Source organism: Thunnus thynnus, chromosome 7 (genome assembly GCF_963924715.1).
Source record: "Thunnus thynnus chromosome 7, fThuThy2.1, whole genome shotgun sequence".
Lineage (NCBI taxonomy): Eukaryota > Metazoa > Chordata > Actinopteri > Scombriformes > Scombridae > Thunnus > Thunnus thynnus.
In genome coordinates, this window is record NC_089523.1 from 20,906,241 (window position 1) to 20,921,626 (window position 15,386).

Genomic DNA, 15,386 nt, shown 5'->3' on the forward strand with positions numbered 1-15,386 from the left:
GAATTCATAAAAAGCATTTTCAAGACAGTACTAGGGGAAGTGCGGTATTGCGGATAACGTTAAAAGTAAAGTTAGACTTTTCTGTTGGCTTCCCAACTCATTTTAAAAACACGAGAGAAAGAGAGAGAGAGAGAGCAGCTGTGGTCGAGTGAGCTAGAGGGTGAATGAAGAGAGGGAGCACTAGTAACGTTAGTGGGGAAGCTGGTGAACCAGATCGATAAACGTTATTTTCTGATTGTTTCACAGTGGTTAGCTTTTAAAGCATAAACACATCCACACACCTCTTCAACCCTGCAGCTGTGCGTTGCGCCGCCTGATTTGGTCTGAATACGGGCTAAACAGAACAGCGAGGCGGATTACAGGTGCAGTATTCCCGCCTTGAACGGGCTGTGTAAAAGGGGCTACTGACTCACATTACACTGATAACACATCAAACTATACAGACCACAGTAATGTAAAGCACAGAGCTGCTATGTAAATACCACTTTGTGTTGTATTGGCATTTTTAATATCATGCAGAACAGGTAGGAATATGATAAAATAATTGTATAAATAACGTCACAAACCTCAGCCTGCTTCCGCGGTGCCGGTGTTTGCTCTCCTCCCTCGCCTGGCCCTGCCTGCAGCAGAACCGCTAAGTGGCCCTCTTCCTCTCCCGCTAACCTCCGGTACTTGACTCTGCAAACGGATAATAAAATATGTAACGTTATCCTGCCAATGCTATCTCGCAATAATGCCTAACGTTAGAATAAAATAACATAAATTTTGTTTAGCATGACATTGCTAATGTTAGCTTGTATTACCAAAACAATAAAACACTCATAATTGCTATCTTACTTGTGAGCTATAACCTATAGTATTAAAGACTAAATAATTAAATACATCTTCACCTCATCGCTTGACTTGTTAATAATGCTCGAAGTTGTCGTGGACGATGACATCTTCAGCAAATAGCTTCTTGTCCTTGAAGGCCACCGTAGCTTCTGGAATCTCCAAAGTCTTAGGGAGGACACTAAACTGTTAACAACAACGGCTCAATTTTAATCAGTGAAATTCATGTGGCGAGAGGTGCTATGATTGCAGAAGCAGACACTTCTCACATTTCTATTTTTTAAGCTTTTGCCTCTGATCGGAGAAAAGTTCATCATTACGACATCCTGCGAGTGCCGTAACCATTTTCGAGACTCGCAGCTCCATTGTCTCTAGTTTTTAGTGTTGCACTTAAATAAATAGTTACTTTACTGGGTTGACATGCAGTTTCATTTAAAAAAAACAAACATATCTGATACTAACAGAAATATATTAAGTGCAGTATTTTCTTCTGCATCCAATCGAAAAAGAGGCTTAACATGGGTGGTGAAAATACATTACCTGAGCTCCAACCTGTTGACTGTGTATGCACAAGAAAACACTATCCATTACTTCTTTTATTTATAAAGAAATTACACTTTAACTCATCCATATTTTATGTTGAATTGGACTAGTGTGTGCAAAACAACCACTCACTTTCCAAAACACATACATCACCAACACCTACACTCATATTCATGCACATGCCAGGTTGCTGCAGCTAAGATCTGTGCTCCTCTCACACGTGTCACACCGTATGCGTAATATGATTTGACAGATATTAGCTGCAGGCCCAATGCTCCTGGACCAGGCACTGACACGGCCTCTGCCACGGCATCCTGGCAGGCTACTCTGCACCAGCTGCCCCTAACAGTCATTGTCACACAGTCACCTTAGACACAAAGGCACACACATGCACACACATGCAGAAAAGAAAACTGTGAGTCAGTTAGTGGTAATAGCAGAGGAGATCAGGGGCAGTTGTGTGGCAGGGCACTTGGCATGGATGTAATTTCCTCTGGCCATCTGTCAGTTTAGAGTGGACACATGCAGCCAGGTCTGGATGTGTGAGCACCGCCCAATATAACTCCACTAAATGCGGTCCAGTCAAAAGAACATTGGCAACTTGGTGAACATACAGGTTCTTTGAGGGGTTAACTGAAGGACCAACACAAACCATCGTCATGGAGTAAAACACACACACCTGACTCATTTTTTCCTCAAGCTCCTCCAGATCCATTTGGATTTGATTTGTCAGCTGGTGGAGTCACAGGAGGCCTTAGCTGATATCACCTGTTGTCAAGGAAGGGATTAGACACATAGAGAGAGTACAGAGATGAAATGAAAGCATAAAGGAGATGGGAAATTATGAGAATGAAGGAAAGAAACACATTTTTTGAAGGAAACAAGTTCACAAGTCTCGAATAAAGCTTTTTCCCTTAAGATCACATTTGGTCATATATTTTGATTTAACACCTTTTAGTTCCTTCAGGTTTATTTGGTAAGAGAGCTGTGTTTTCTGTAGTGCCAACCTCTTTGACTTGTTTGTGTGTGAATCAATAAGAGTGTGTCACACACAGGGGGAAACCAAGTCTGTTCTGTCAGACTGAGTATTGATATTTTCTCTCCTGCTTCTCTCCTGTTCCTTTCACCTCTACACAAACCTGCTTGATACAGAGATTAAAAAAACAGGAAAGCATCAGACATTTTTAATACAACAGCATTTTTGCCCCTATTTGCATGGACAACCAGAAGTTCTTTGGGTGTCTTTCTGTATAAATAAAATGGTTGAACAAGTACCCAGGAGCAAAAAATTGTGAACACAAAACAATTTTTCTGGATACTGCATATAATACTGTCACACTTTTGAGATATCAAGGCAAGCCATGTGTTTCTATAGAATATGCTACATCATTTGACAGTTTGGATAACTTCGATGCCTACCTTATTGCATAAATGAAAACTGATATTGTTGAAATACTTTCCATAAACAGTACTGTTGTCAGTTGCTCGGCCTCTCCTCCACAATTTATTCAACTCACACTTTTGAGTAAATGTGCATGCATGAGAACTGTCCTACATGAGACAGAGAGAGCTCCTTCCACTTACATTAATAAATATATATGTGGACACACGAGAGGTCAGAATAAGTCTGCCTTGTTTTTAAGCCTTGTGTATTTATTTGTACTGCTGCTATATTTTGTGAGTTTCCTACTTTCATTAATTAGCCTTGAGGCTTGGCTAAGGGTGGCAGTGCTGGTCAATTGGTCCTGACTGAAATATTTCAACAACTATTGGATGCATTGCTGCGAACATTTGTACAGACATTCATGGTCCCCAGAGGATAAATCCTACTAACTTCGGTGATCTCCTGACTTTTCCCCTTAACACTATCTTGAGGTTCGTATTTGTGGTTTTGAGTGACAACAATTGGATGGATTGTCATGTAATTTGGTACAGATATCTGTGGTGCCCAGAGGATGGCTTGTAATAACTTTAGTAATCCCTTAGCTTTCCCGTAGCTCCTATACTGCTATCATCAGGTCAAAATGTCAATATGTCCAATGCTTTGGGTATTTGGTTGATGGTGAGTGATGCAAATACCTGCAAAACTGAAGACATTCCCATGAGCCTGAGATACTTTTGAGTGCTAATTAGCAAATGTAAGCATGCTAAAGTAAGATGCTGAACATGGTAAACACTATACCTGCCGAACATCAGCATGTAAGCATTGTCGTTGTGTGCATGTTAGCATGCTGATGGTATCATTTAACTCAAAGCACTGCTGTACTTCAGTGTAGCCTCACAGAGCCGCTAGCGTGGCTGTAGACTTTTTGTCTTGTGAGTTCATTGTTGACACTACCATTACAGTCAACTGAACTTTATTTAGATACGGTTCATTCATATCTTTCGTCAAGTCACTGTTAATCACTGATAGTTAGATTAAAGCCGGCAAACCAGCAGTATGTACTATTTTAAATTACAATACGATTGAAATACTGAGCTAATATTCAGCCTGTTGTGTCAGTGAATTATAGTCCCAGTTCTTGAATATTATTGAGGCTTAAGTAACACCTCTATTTGAATATTTTTGCATTGTAAATTAAGATTAAAAAACACATTGGGATATGGTCATATTTCAAGCCAATGAAGTGGCCTTTACTGTATGTTGCCTTTTAGTTTAATATTGATTCAGAATGAATATTACACGTTTATTTATTTAAGCAGTGAGCAGACAGGCAGGCTCAGCAGGATGGAGGGTATGTTGGTCACAGGCATCGCAGGGCCTCTTTGACATTTGATTGTTATTTTATTTCCCTGTGGACACTCCTTTAGCTGGGAGAGACACACTCACAGTGCCGGGGAAAAAGACAGAGATGTACACCAACACATTCTTCTGGTATAATAAACATATTGACTTACATGTGAACAAGTAAACAACAGGTAAAAAAAAAAATTACATATGCACATTTTCTCATTCCTTTGCAGGTGAAATTGATATGAACAGAAGCTTATTTCATTCTGCAGGCATGAACATTTGAGTGGTTTGCCTTTTCACTCAGGTCCTTGGGGGTCTCACTTCATTTGTGTTACATAACAATGGAGATGAAATAATATTGTTAGTGGTAGCAACATCGTATGAATGATTTAATAACCAATAAATGCTACGGGTGAATTGAGACTTCTTGGCTTCATATTAGGTTTTTCAGGGTTTGGGTCTCCATGGTAACAAATAAGAGGCTCCCTCAGAGCCTGTCAGGGCTTTAAAAAAGCCAGTGAGGAGTGGGAATGTGCTTGTGTGTGTGTGTGTGTGTGTGTGTGTGTGTGTGCGCGTGTGTGGGAAGTGGGATAAATAGGGTAGGGTAGCACCAGAGGGCCTTCCCTCTTTTTTCTTCACAATTATCCATGACTCATTGTCGCTTTTCTCTGTCCTTCAACTCTAACTCTGACCCTCTTAATGTTGCAGTTTTAGCCTTAATGATAGAGAAATTATTTATTATCAGAGGGGAATAGGGAATTGATCACCATGATGTGTTGAATGTGGCCTCCTCTTTGTGTCCCGTCTTCATCCTCTCATTTGTCAAACTGCAAAATGTCATTGCTGAACATGAGTAGATTGTTAAGTACCGTAATGACGCAGCGGGACCACTTAACCACAGCTAAATCAAAATCATAAGTTTCATATGAATATGACATTTGGACATAAAATGCCAAATGCCATTATATGTAAAGAGAAATTAAACACACACGGGCACAGGTGCACGCGTTCATGCACCGCACAGTAAATATTAGAGAGCAGCTTCATCAGTATTCTTTTCATGAAGGCAATCATCGCCTCTGACTCCCAACCATCATCACTCACCATCAACCTGCCTGCTCTGCCACCAAGACCCCCGCACCAACCACAGGTCTTCATCACACATATAAACAACATTCTGATTAGGGCATGAATGGAGGTTTTGTAGTTGCATCCAGAATCTCCTAGGAACCACAGCTGCTGGAGGTCTGGTGCAGAACGAGTTGGAGAGAAAAAGTATATCTGACAAAGCTGTTATGAGTGTAGGTCTATTTGGATATATTATGGGTAAAACTGAATTGACTAGTGTTTTTTTTTTTTATGAATAGTTCAACATTTGGAGAAATAAGCTTATTTGCTTTCTTGCCAAGAGTTAGATGAGAAGATCGATACCACTGTCAAGTCTGTTTGGTAAATAAGAAGCTACTGCCAGCAGCCGGTTAGCTTAGCTTAGCTTCCCCCTGTTTCAAGCTAAACTAACTGGCTGCTCATGGTAGCTTCATAACATTAGCATCATGAATATGACATCAACTCAGAGAGGTTGGAGAAGGGGAAAAGATTGTGAAACTGTATATACTGTACTGTATCTCACAGAAGATTTATAATAATAATAATAATAATGACTGATAATATAATAATGACTTAGTATCTCATAATAATGACTTAGTATCTCAAAATAAGTCATTATTTTGAGATACTAAGTCATTATGAGATATTAAGTGATTATTTTGAGATAGTTTCTCATTATAATGACTTACAGGATCTTTTTTTCCATCACAGTGGCGGAAATGGGCTTCCATAGATTTAATATGTGCAAAGGAAAGACTGGAGATGATACTGACTGGCTGTGACTTACTGTATCAGCAGGGCGGAAATGGAGCCCAAGAGAAACAGCTCTGCAGTCACAGTCAGCGCTCATACACAAGGATATTACTACACGTGTAGCAAAGAGGTGTAAGGAAATGTATATGAAGTGGGACAACTCTGTCAGGGAAAATAAAGACAGATGAGGAGCAAATACATCAGCAGGAGGAAGCGGTGAAGTGTGCTGTCATATAGGCAAGGTCGATAAATAGATAGATAGATAGAAGCTTTGTTGGGGGCAAACAGATAGGTATGTGATGATCTTTACTGTTTAGACTTAAGATAGCATACACACCCAAAAACTATGAGGCCTGCTTACACTGATTTTTCCCATATGGACAATTTGAGGGGAAATATCAGAGATTATCTGCTAGAATGAGATGCAGTCTTACACTGCAAATGACGTGCACACTGACACAAGCTGTTCTGATACTATCAAACATGACTGATATTTTCAGACTCAACATTTGCACAAGCCCTGTGGTGTGTAGAAATCAGATTGATTCAAAGAGAAAAAAGACACAAGTTTTTTTTTGGTTTAAACACATTGTAATGCAGTGTAGCTTACCTTTATGGCTGCAACTATTATTTTCATTATTGAATCTGTTGATTATTTTCTTGATTAGTCGATTAATCGTTAAAAAAGTAGGTCAGTAAAATGTTCACTGTTTCCTAAAGCCCAAGATGACATCCTGAAATGTCTTCTTTTGTGACAACCAGCAGTCCACAACAACTGTCGTAGAAGACTAAAGAAACCATAAAATATCCATATTTGAGAAGCTTGATTCAGAAGAGTTTGATATTTTTTAATTATTAGAAACAAGTAATTGATTATCAAAATAGTTGGAGATTATTTTCAACTAATCGTTGCAGCTGTTCAAAATAGTATTTAAAACAAACAAAGTGTGCATAGATCTAAGAGTATTAGAGGTTAATGACACGCATGTCATGCACAAGTTAAATGAGGCAATGCAGGATAAATGCTTGTATGCAATAGGTTATCATGAAAATTTGGGGCTTTTTTCCATTACAGCGTCAAAATCCACCATAACAAATGGATCTACAGAGAAGGAAACCTCAAGAGCAATATAGTTTATGTTAACCTCAGAAATTGTTTCAGTCAGTTATTTTACACACCTGATCATCTTCACATTAGTCTGGGAGAAAGCTGGATCTGGAAGACCTTATTTGGACAGGAAAAATGTATCACATCTTACTGGCCAATATTTGAACTGTAAGCCTGTAAGTGTTGGAGCTGTCCAGTGTTTATGTAACTGAAGTTGTGTATGGTGTTGAGATTGCATACTGAGTCTGGTAGTTGTGGGACTGCACCAATTGTTGTTGAGCCTTGTGTTGCAGGTCAAACTCAATTGCATATTTGCTTGATTGAATAGCGACAATGTCACAAACACACACTTAACCCTGTCACATTCAGATCAGCTTGAAGCGTAAGTTAGTTAGTTAAAGGCGCGGCTTGTCCGGTGATCCAGATCCATGATGGTACAGACTTATATCTGCTATAACTGTTATTCCATCATTCATTTTGACTCCAGCAATAGATGTTTATCCTGAATTCTGGCAAATGATTTTTAAGAATAAAGAGTTTAAAATGCAGTGGAGACAGATTAGACAGAACAGGCACACAGCTTTTTAATTAATCCTCAGACAGATATGAAGAAGGAAGGGGGATGGCTATTATTATCCTTGGAGTTTTATCAGCGCTTCTTAATGTGGTCCTCATCCACTGTAGTTTGAGGAACCCTTTAAATCCAATTGCATTGCACCTACACCACTTAATTCCTGGGCTTAAAATTATTAGTAACACATTCACTAAATCTCTAACACCTACACATGTTTACGACTGTGTGTGTTTGTCTCTTTAGCTGGGAGAAACACAACAAATGACGAGCTGGAGAGCATGTTGGAGAGTGACAACCCAGCTATCTTCACCTCGGGGGTAAGTGATGGAACAAATGCAACAATAGTGCACACAAAGCATGTTTTTAATCTAACTCTACTCCTCTCTAACTCTTTCCTCCTCTAATATGATCTTAGATCATTATGGACAACATCACCCAGCAAGCTATGAATGAGATCGAGACGCGGCACAATGAGATTATCAAGTTGGAAAACAGCATCAGAGAGCTTCACGACATGTTCATGGACATGGCCATGTTGGTGGAGAACCAGGTGAAATCACTGATCCTCTTTCTCTGTACCTACAGCTGTGTGGTTTTGGGCTCAACCAAACTCATGTGAAAACAAACCTGTTAATGCTATTCATAAATTGGTAATCTGTCTGCCATCATTTACTGCAGAGCAAAAATGGGCAATCTAGTCAAAATTCCAGTTTCCGGATTCAAGTGTTTCTTCTTGGCAATGGTTTGAAAGGGTGGCCTGGCTAATGCAGAGGTTCAGTAGCACATGGGTTTCACAATGGTAAAATCATTAACCAGTTATAAGCATGCTAGCCTTCTGCAGCAGCTGCTACTTCTCCCTCTCGTGAAAATAACTCCACTTCAGACAAACAGCAACTGGCAGACTTTTAATTTGCATACAAGTTGTAGAGTGTATTAGTACAAACATAGGCCTATGTCTGCCAACAGAGTTGGAAGGAGGTTGTGTTTTCATCTCCATCTGGTTGTCTGTTTGCAAAATATCTCAGTAAATTTAGACAAAATTTAGGGGACAGATAATGTTTGGCTCAATGATCAGTTGATTGGAATTTTATGATTTTCTGTGATTGGGATTTCTGCCATTAAACCATTTTTTAGACGTAAGTTTCATGCTGTGTTCATGAGCTGGAAGGAAAATCTGACATCTGGGACTTCTAGTTGGCAACTACACAGCATTGCATTTAGTTTGTTTTGTCGCAGCATCAAACCAGGATAATTTAGGATAAACAAACCTTAAATGTTATAAAGAGGCTTCCAATTTTTTCACGATTAGTGGAGCTTTGTTGTTTGCTTAAGGCCTTCTAGTTTACAGTTGTATAATCATCTGCTCTGTGGGATTTAACAGGAGGGCTTACCTCATCTTGTTAGCAGTGAACATACTTGCGCTGACAACGTTTCCTGAGTACATACAGTTGCTTCTGCAAAGCCACGCACGAAGATTATCCTCAAGAGTAAAAAGAGTGCCTATGTTCTGCTCAGTAAATTGCAGAGCTTCAGGTAAATCTGTAGGCCTAGTGCCTGTATGTGTGACTCCACGAGTGTGTGGGCTGAACCCCCACAGAGATGAACTGTTTCCCTCATCACAAATACTCGACCTATGAATTATGCAAAAGGCAGTCTGAGTGAGAGAACACATGAATAAGAAAATCCGCTGAATGACGAATATTTAAGTAAATTGTTGCATATACAGTACCAGTCAAAAGTTTGGACACACTTTCAAGTGAATGGGATGGTGTGTAACTGATATGAATTACAATGACGGCACAATGCAATGGCAGGCTTCCCTTCGTAAATTCAGTGTAGGAGTTATAATTGTATAAATGTCAAACAATTCAGTAGTATTGTGTGTGTTTCTGTGAGTTTGTGTGTACTCTTTTATTCTCGTCACACATGTTAATGCTCTAAACGTAAATAATTCAATTAACTAATCCTTCCTTTATTAACCACATCATTTAATATTACACTTCAGTCAGTTTGTTAATTTTGCCTTCCTCAGCTTGCTGTTTCTCCCTCTTTTTTCTCTTCTCTTCTCCTATACAACACTGTCATCACAACAATGACTCTAAGCTCTAGAGAACAGAGAACAGCGCTCCCCTTCTAATACAGCAAGGTAATTTACCTGTGATTCCTCATTTCCTCCTTTTTATACTTGGAGAAATCATTGTCAGAGTGCATGCACGAAGACCTGTATACACTTTAATAGTCATTCAAATGCTAAATTGTTTATTCTTTATGTTTTTTTTATCAATCCTGGGTCGGTGCTAAATGTGCAAATGTGGTGTTCTTTGTTGATGAATGCTGATTTAAACATGTTTAATGACACCTGCTGCTTTCATAAATTAAAGTGTGAGTAAGAAGGAAAATGTGGATAGGTATATGAATAAAGAGAAGAAGAGAATGGATGAATTAGTACCTTTTTCAAAGCCTTCACAATACACTAATGTTTCAAATTCTATAAACATGATGAAACTATTTATTATTGTCTCATATAAAGATAAATGAAACCTAATGAAACTGAACTTGTCTTCTGATTATTATTTAAAAGCAAATCTATGAAGTTTCATTCTTGATGTGGTTAAAGATGAACATGTGAGCTCAGGCTGATTTCTGCTCTCACCCAAACTACAATGACTCTTTCTCTTGTTTTTGTGCAGGGCGAGCTGGTGAACAACATTGAGCGGAGCGTGGTGGGGGCACAGGAATATGTGGAGCAGGCAAAGGAGAGCATCCCAAAATGCAAAAAGTTCAAAAAGACCGGCAAACGGGTGAGAAGCAAAATGCACAGTCTAGAAACTAACTCTTATGTCGTTATTTCTCTTTTTCCCCTTTCTGCTTCTCCTTCTCTCGTCCTCTTTCACCCTTTATTCCCCCCGTCTCTCACCTCCTCTCCATCTGTATTCACCCCTCCTCCTCCTCCTCCCCCTGCTCCTCCTCCTCCTGCCCACACATCTGTCTCCCTCTTTTCTCCTCCTGTCTGCATGTCCTCCACACCTCCTCTGTAACTAACCTCTTCTAGGGGGAAATGATAGACCGCATAGAGTACAATGTGGAGCACTCAGTAGACTATGTGGAGAGGGCAGTATCAGACACTAAGAAGGCGGTTAAATACCAGAGTAAAGCTCTGCGGGTGAGTTGCATACACAGCAAAACAATGCATGTGCTTTCACCTAACTCTGAAGATGTCGTGGCTGACTTCAGAAGCATTTCATGTGTATATTGTGGTGCAGTGACTGTCTTCAATGTGTCTGCATGCTCTGTCATGTATTCGGCATGTGGAGCATGTGTGTCGTGAGTGTATTTGACATATACTGTAGTCTACAGCAGTGATTCCCAACCAGGAGGTACTTCCACAGTTACTACTAAAAAGTACCTCAACTAATTTGATCTGTTATATGTGTTTAGGAGGTAAATAAACACACAAATAGGATTGCAAATTGATGTGAGACTAATCTGATAGTGTATTTAATCAATTAAATACCAGCTACAATAGGCCCACCTCACAGGACACACCTCCCACCAACCTGAGTCAGTTATAACACCTGAGAGTTTGTGTCATCTAGTTAGAAAGCAAGCAGATAAATCAAAATACATGTTTCCAAGTGGTACAAATGAAAACTTGACCAAACATACTGAAAAAAAAGAACCCAAGCCTAAACACCAACAATTCCAGGATCACTATGTCAAAAAAAAGTATTGTAACAATATCCCCTTTTTATATAATAAATAGTTTTAAATAACATCCAGTTTAAAATTAACTCAAAAGAACACATACAGTAGTTGGTGTTGATGATGAGGTGCTTGAGCTCATCTGACTGGGCTGTGGGTGTCGGTCAGACAAAAAAAGCAAAAAAAACCCCAAACACTTGTCTACAGTTTGTAAAGAGGGTTATTCACCTGGATACTTGAAATAGGTCAGAAATACAACACTCAGTGATAAAAAAAATATGCTTTTGAAATGTGTTATTTATGTCCCTCAGTCTGCACTACTGTGGAACAACTCTGCCACCTCTTGGCTAATATCCATAATAACACTCACAGGAAGAGGAACTTCATAGATCGCTTGACCCCAATTCACCAGGAAAGTCATCTACATGATTATTCCCCCCTCTTTCTTTCTTTCTTTCTTTTTTTCTTTCTTTCTTTCTTTCTTTCTTTCTTTCTTTCTTTCTGTCTGTCTCTGCTCATTCTCTCCTACGTCCACTGAATCATTATCTGAAACTACACTCTCCTTGTTTCCCTTCCCATTTCCCCCATCCAGAAGATGATCCTGATAGGAGGTTGTGTTGCAGTATGTCTGACCGTCCTCATTATTTCCCTTGTGGTTGGACTCAGTTAGGACTTTAAGAAACCCCCACAGAGAGACACTCTTTATTATTCAGATGTTAAAAATGTACTGTATACTGGGTCTTATGATGTACAGTCAGTAATTGCTTGTGAGCTGGGAAACTGGCTTACATTACTGGTCTGAAAGCTGTTTATGAGTAAACCAGCTCAATATGCTTCTGTGCACTTAAATATTTTATATTACAAAACAATTAAAATTTGCTTTTTCTAAACTAAATAGTCAAGTACCTTGAGGATCTGTTTGTGCTTTGTGTGCCATGATTCATATACCTTTGTCATGTGCATGTTCTGCAGTCTGTTAAAGAGCTTTGCATGTTTTTCTACAAGCACAAAGCGGCAGATAAATTGTCAAGTTAATTGATAATAAATATAAACATGTGTGGAATCAGAGTTACAAAGAACATTTTCATTTTTCACACACCTCAGCATAGAGTAAGTTCATGAACAGTCAACCTTTCAGATGAATCTTACATTGAGAACCCTGATAATGAGTCTATCCAGATCACTATTTTGCAAATATAAGCTGTTTGTAGCACTAAAGGAATAGTTCAATAATATGGGAAATTAGCTTATTGGGTTTCTTGCCAAAGGTTAGATGAGAAAATCGATAAAAACCCGTAAAAAGTGTAAAAACATCAAGTTGTGGTTTATTTTTCAAGGGGCTATGTGCTGAGACTGAGCAGTTACTTCTTGGAGTCTCTGCTGGTTGCTTGGCAACCTCACGTTGACGACAATACTCCAGGAAGTGTACTGACTGCACCTGGCCAAGATATAGTCCAGCACATAAACCCGATGGATGTGTTATATTATAATACATATAATACATGCAGTTCTTATAATAAATATAATTGAAATATATAATTTATTTGAAAGTGCAATGATTAACCTCAGTAAGCATGCAACTAGAAAAGGAAGTAAAGGTTCTTTTACTTTACTTTAATTGGGAGGAAAGGGGAAGTTCAGAGAGTTGATGGAAAGTCAAGAGTCAAAAGGACATAGTTGTCCTATAAAACTGGGAAGTAAAACAGTCAGAAATATATTAGCCTTAGAATTAGAGAAGGAGTCAAACTTTAAATCAAAGGGTGCAGAAAACACATCAACCATAGCAAAGACGTTGCTGCTACTATCTCTCTGTGAGGGACAGAAACAGCCTTAAAAAAAAACAGCATTACTTACTGGAGATCAAGAAAGAAAGTAGACAGGTACTGAAGGGCGATGAAATATATAAATATAAGAACTGCAAGTCTCCAAGATGCCACCCATTCACCAGACAAAAAACATGATGTAGCTTCAGGGTTTACTTCCCCCTCTCTTTCATACATGTTTACCATTCATAAGGGTGTTACTGATCTCTTCTCATCTAACTCTCAGCTGAAGGGAAGTAAGTGTATTTCCCAAAACGTCAAACTATTTTAAAAATTGTTGTAAACTGTTGATTCCACAGACTTTAAATGTTGGACGTTGACTGTTTATGAACTCATGTTGAGGAATGCATGCTAAAAGAAAAGTTTTACAAGTTAAGTTTGCTTTAAAGTCACTGTGTGGATTTTTTATGGAAAATTAATCTATCTCGGTGCAGTCTGTACATGTTTTCTGCCTCTGCTGCATGAATTGTCGTCTGCCACATTACCCTCTTTCATATTACCACTAGATGTCGCCAAAAATGAGGATTCCCATATTCTACACATAGTGGCTTTAAGATGAAGAATGATTCATGTTTGTGGCATGTTTGAATATACTGTATATTGTTTGATGTGGTCTGAACAAAATGCAGGAACCGAAGATTTATGGTTGTAAAAGCAGTGGATGTGAAAATGCTTCTAAACCTCAGTCACACTCCAACAACATCACCAGACACATTAAAATCAAACCAGCCTTTCTCAAAACTGCATTTTGTTCTTATTGTTATAAATATTGTAACATGTGTTAGGCAAAATACAAGTGATATTTCTAACATGTTTTCTTCTGCTCTTCATTTGCTGCCTTGGATGATTTTTTTCTGCTTTTGTTAACACTATTCAGAAGAAAATTATGATTATTATATGCTGTGTGGTTCTGGGAATTATCATTGCTTCCGTCGTTGGGGGAGTGTTGGCCTAAACCTCAGCCACAGTCCCCACTAAAACACACACAACAGAGCAAAAACAGAACAGATCCACCTTTTCAGTTCCATTTGTTTTTCATGAATGCAATCTATTACACATATAGCACAAGCGTTGTTACACACGATACATTTTACACACAGTGTACAGGGCCAGAGGTGTTTTTCGCATGAGTTGCTATTTTGTAAATGTGTGGTGCTGCAAAATGTTTATCTGAGTGTTGAGTGTTGTCAGCGATATGTTTCCAAAAGTTAATTATTGAATGAAAAAGCTACTAAATGATATGTAACACTATACTGATACATTCCGACTTCCAAATATGACACTTATTGAGTTGTAAAGTCCATTTTGTGTTGTATGGGCAAAGTGACAGGCCACTTATCCGCAGTGTTGTCAAGGCCACGTTATCTATAGACCTCTGTTAGCTTTATCTTTTCTAGTCTTTACTTTCTCTCTAATCTCCTCTACCTCCCTCTAAAAACCCTGCATGGTTTAGTTCACTGTAAACTAGTGTTTTTTTATTCTATTGCAAAAGGGAAAAGAAGACAGTTGTACTGATGTTGGATATTTTGCTCGCAGAATCGTCATACTGCCAAACCTTCATAAAGTCATCACTTCTAGTTTACAGAAGCAACGCTACTGTACTTTTTTTTATCTGGCCTTACCAATTGTGCAGCATTTCCGACCGTTGCTCCAGTGTTGAGTCTGAGTGAGTGCATGCATACGGGTGAAAAAGGATATGTTCATTTATCTTCATGTTTGAACATGTGAGTTGTGCGATAAGAACATGAGTGCTTGTTAGTAGCCACTTGTGTCTTTGTTTTGTATAAAGTGTAAACTGATATAAAGCTCTCTAACACTGCCAGTATGTTCAAATAAGCTGTTAATATGGAGTCTAGTCTGGTTGGATTGATAATTCTGATCTGTAAGTGACAAACCATTGTTGTTTTATGTCTTTTTATAAATCTCAAGCTTTAAACAGAGCATATCCTTCTGTAAAGCTACTTTTCTGTTTATTTCTAATAAGTGAACTTGAAGAGTCAATGAAAACATCAGCATGATCTCAAAGTAGCCCCGTAAAAAAGACTCTCATATCAGTTTTCTGGCGACACATCAGACATGCACAGACTGCAACCATGTTACCATGTTGCCTACTCAACTTGTTGCCTTTGTGTTGTATATTGTGATAACATGGTTCTGTTTGTTTCATTTGGGTATTTTTTTTTCAAGTAAAGTTTGTCTGAAAAAGCTAAA

General features: G+C 38.7%; 1 protein-coding gene across 5 annotated transcripts in view; it reads left to right on the forward strand.

Moving 5' to 3' along the window:
* stx1a (syntaxin 1A (brain)) overlaps positions 1 to 15,386 on the forward strand; it is a 63,867-nt gene extending 48,481 nt beyond the window's left edge. The window contains exons 7-11 of one of the 5 annotated variants that reach the window (XR_010928989.1): positions 7,894 to 7,967; positions 8,066 to 8,200; positions 9,760 to 9,796; positions 10,341 to 10,451; positions 11,945 to 15,386. Coding sequence is in view for 4 of the 5 variants with exons in the window: in XM_067594868.1 (XP_067450969.1) it covers positions 7,894 to 7,967; positions 8,066 to 8,200; positions 10,341 to 10,451; positions 10,703 to 10,813; positions 14,053 to 14,130 (509 nt within the window). In the remaining variant the exon portion in view is untranslated. Of the gene's footprint in view, positions 1 to 7,893; positions 7,968 to 8,065; positions 8,201 to 9,753; positions 9,797 to 10,340; positions 10,452 to 10,702; positions 10,814 to 11,944 lie in introns of those variants that run through there. The other 4 variants (XM_067594868.1, XM_067594865.1, XM_067594864.1 and 1 more) reach the window with 4 other exon arrangements.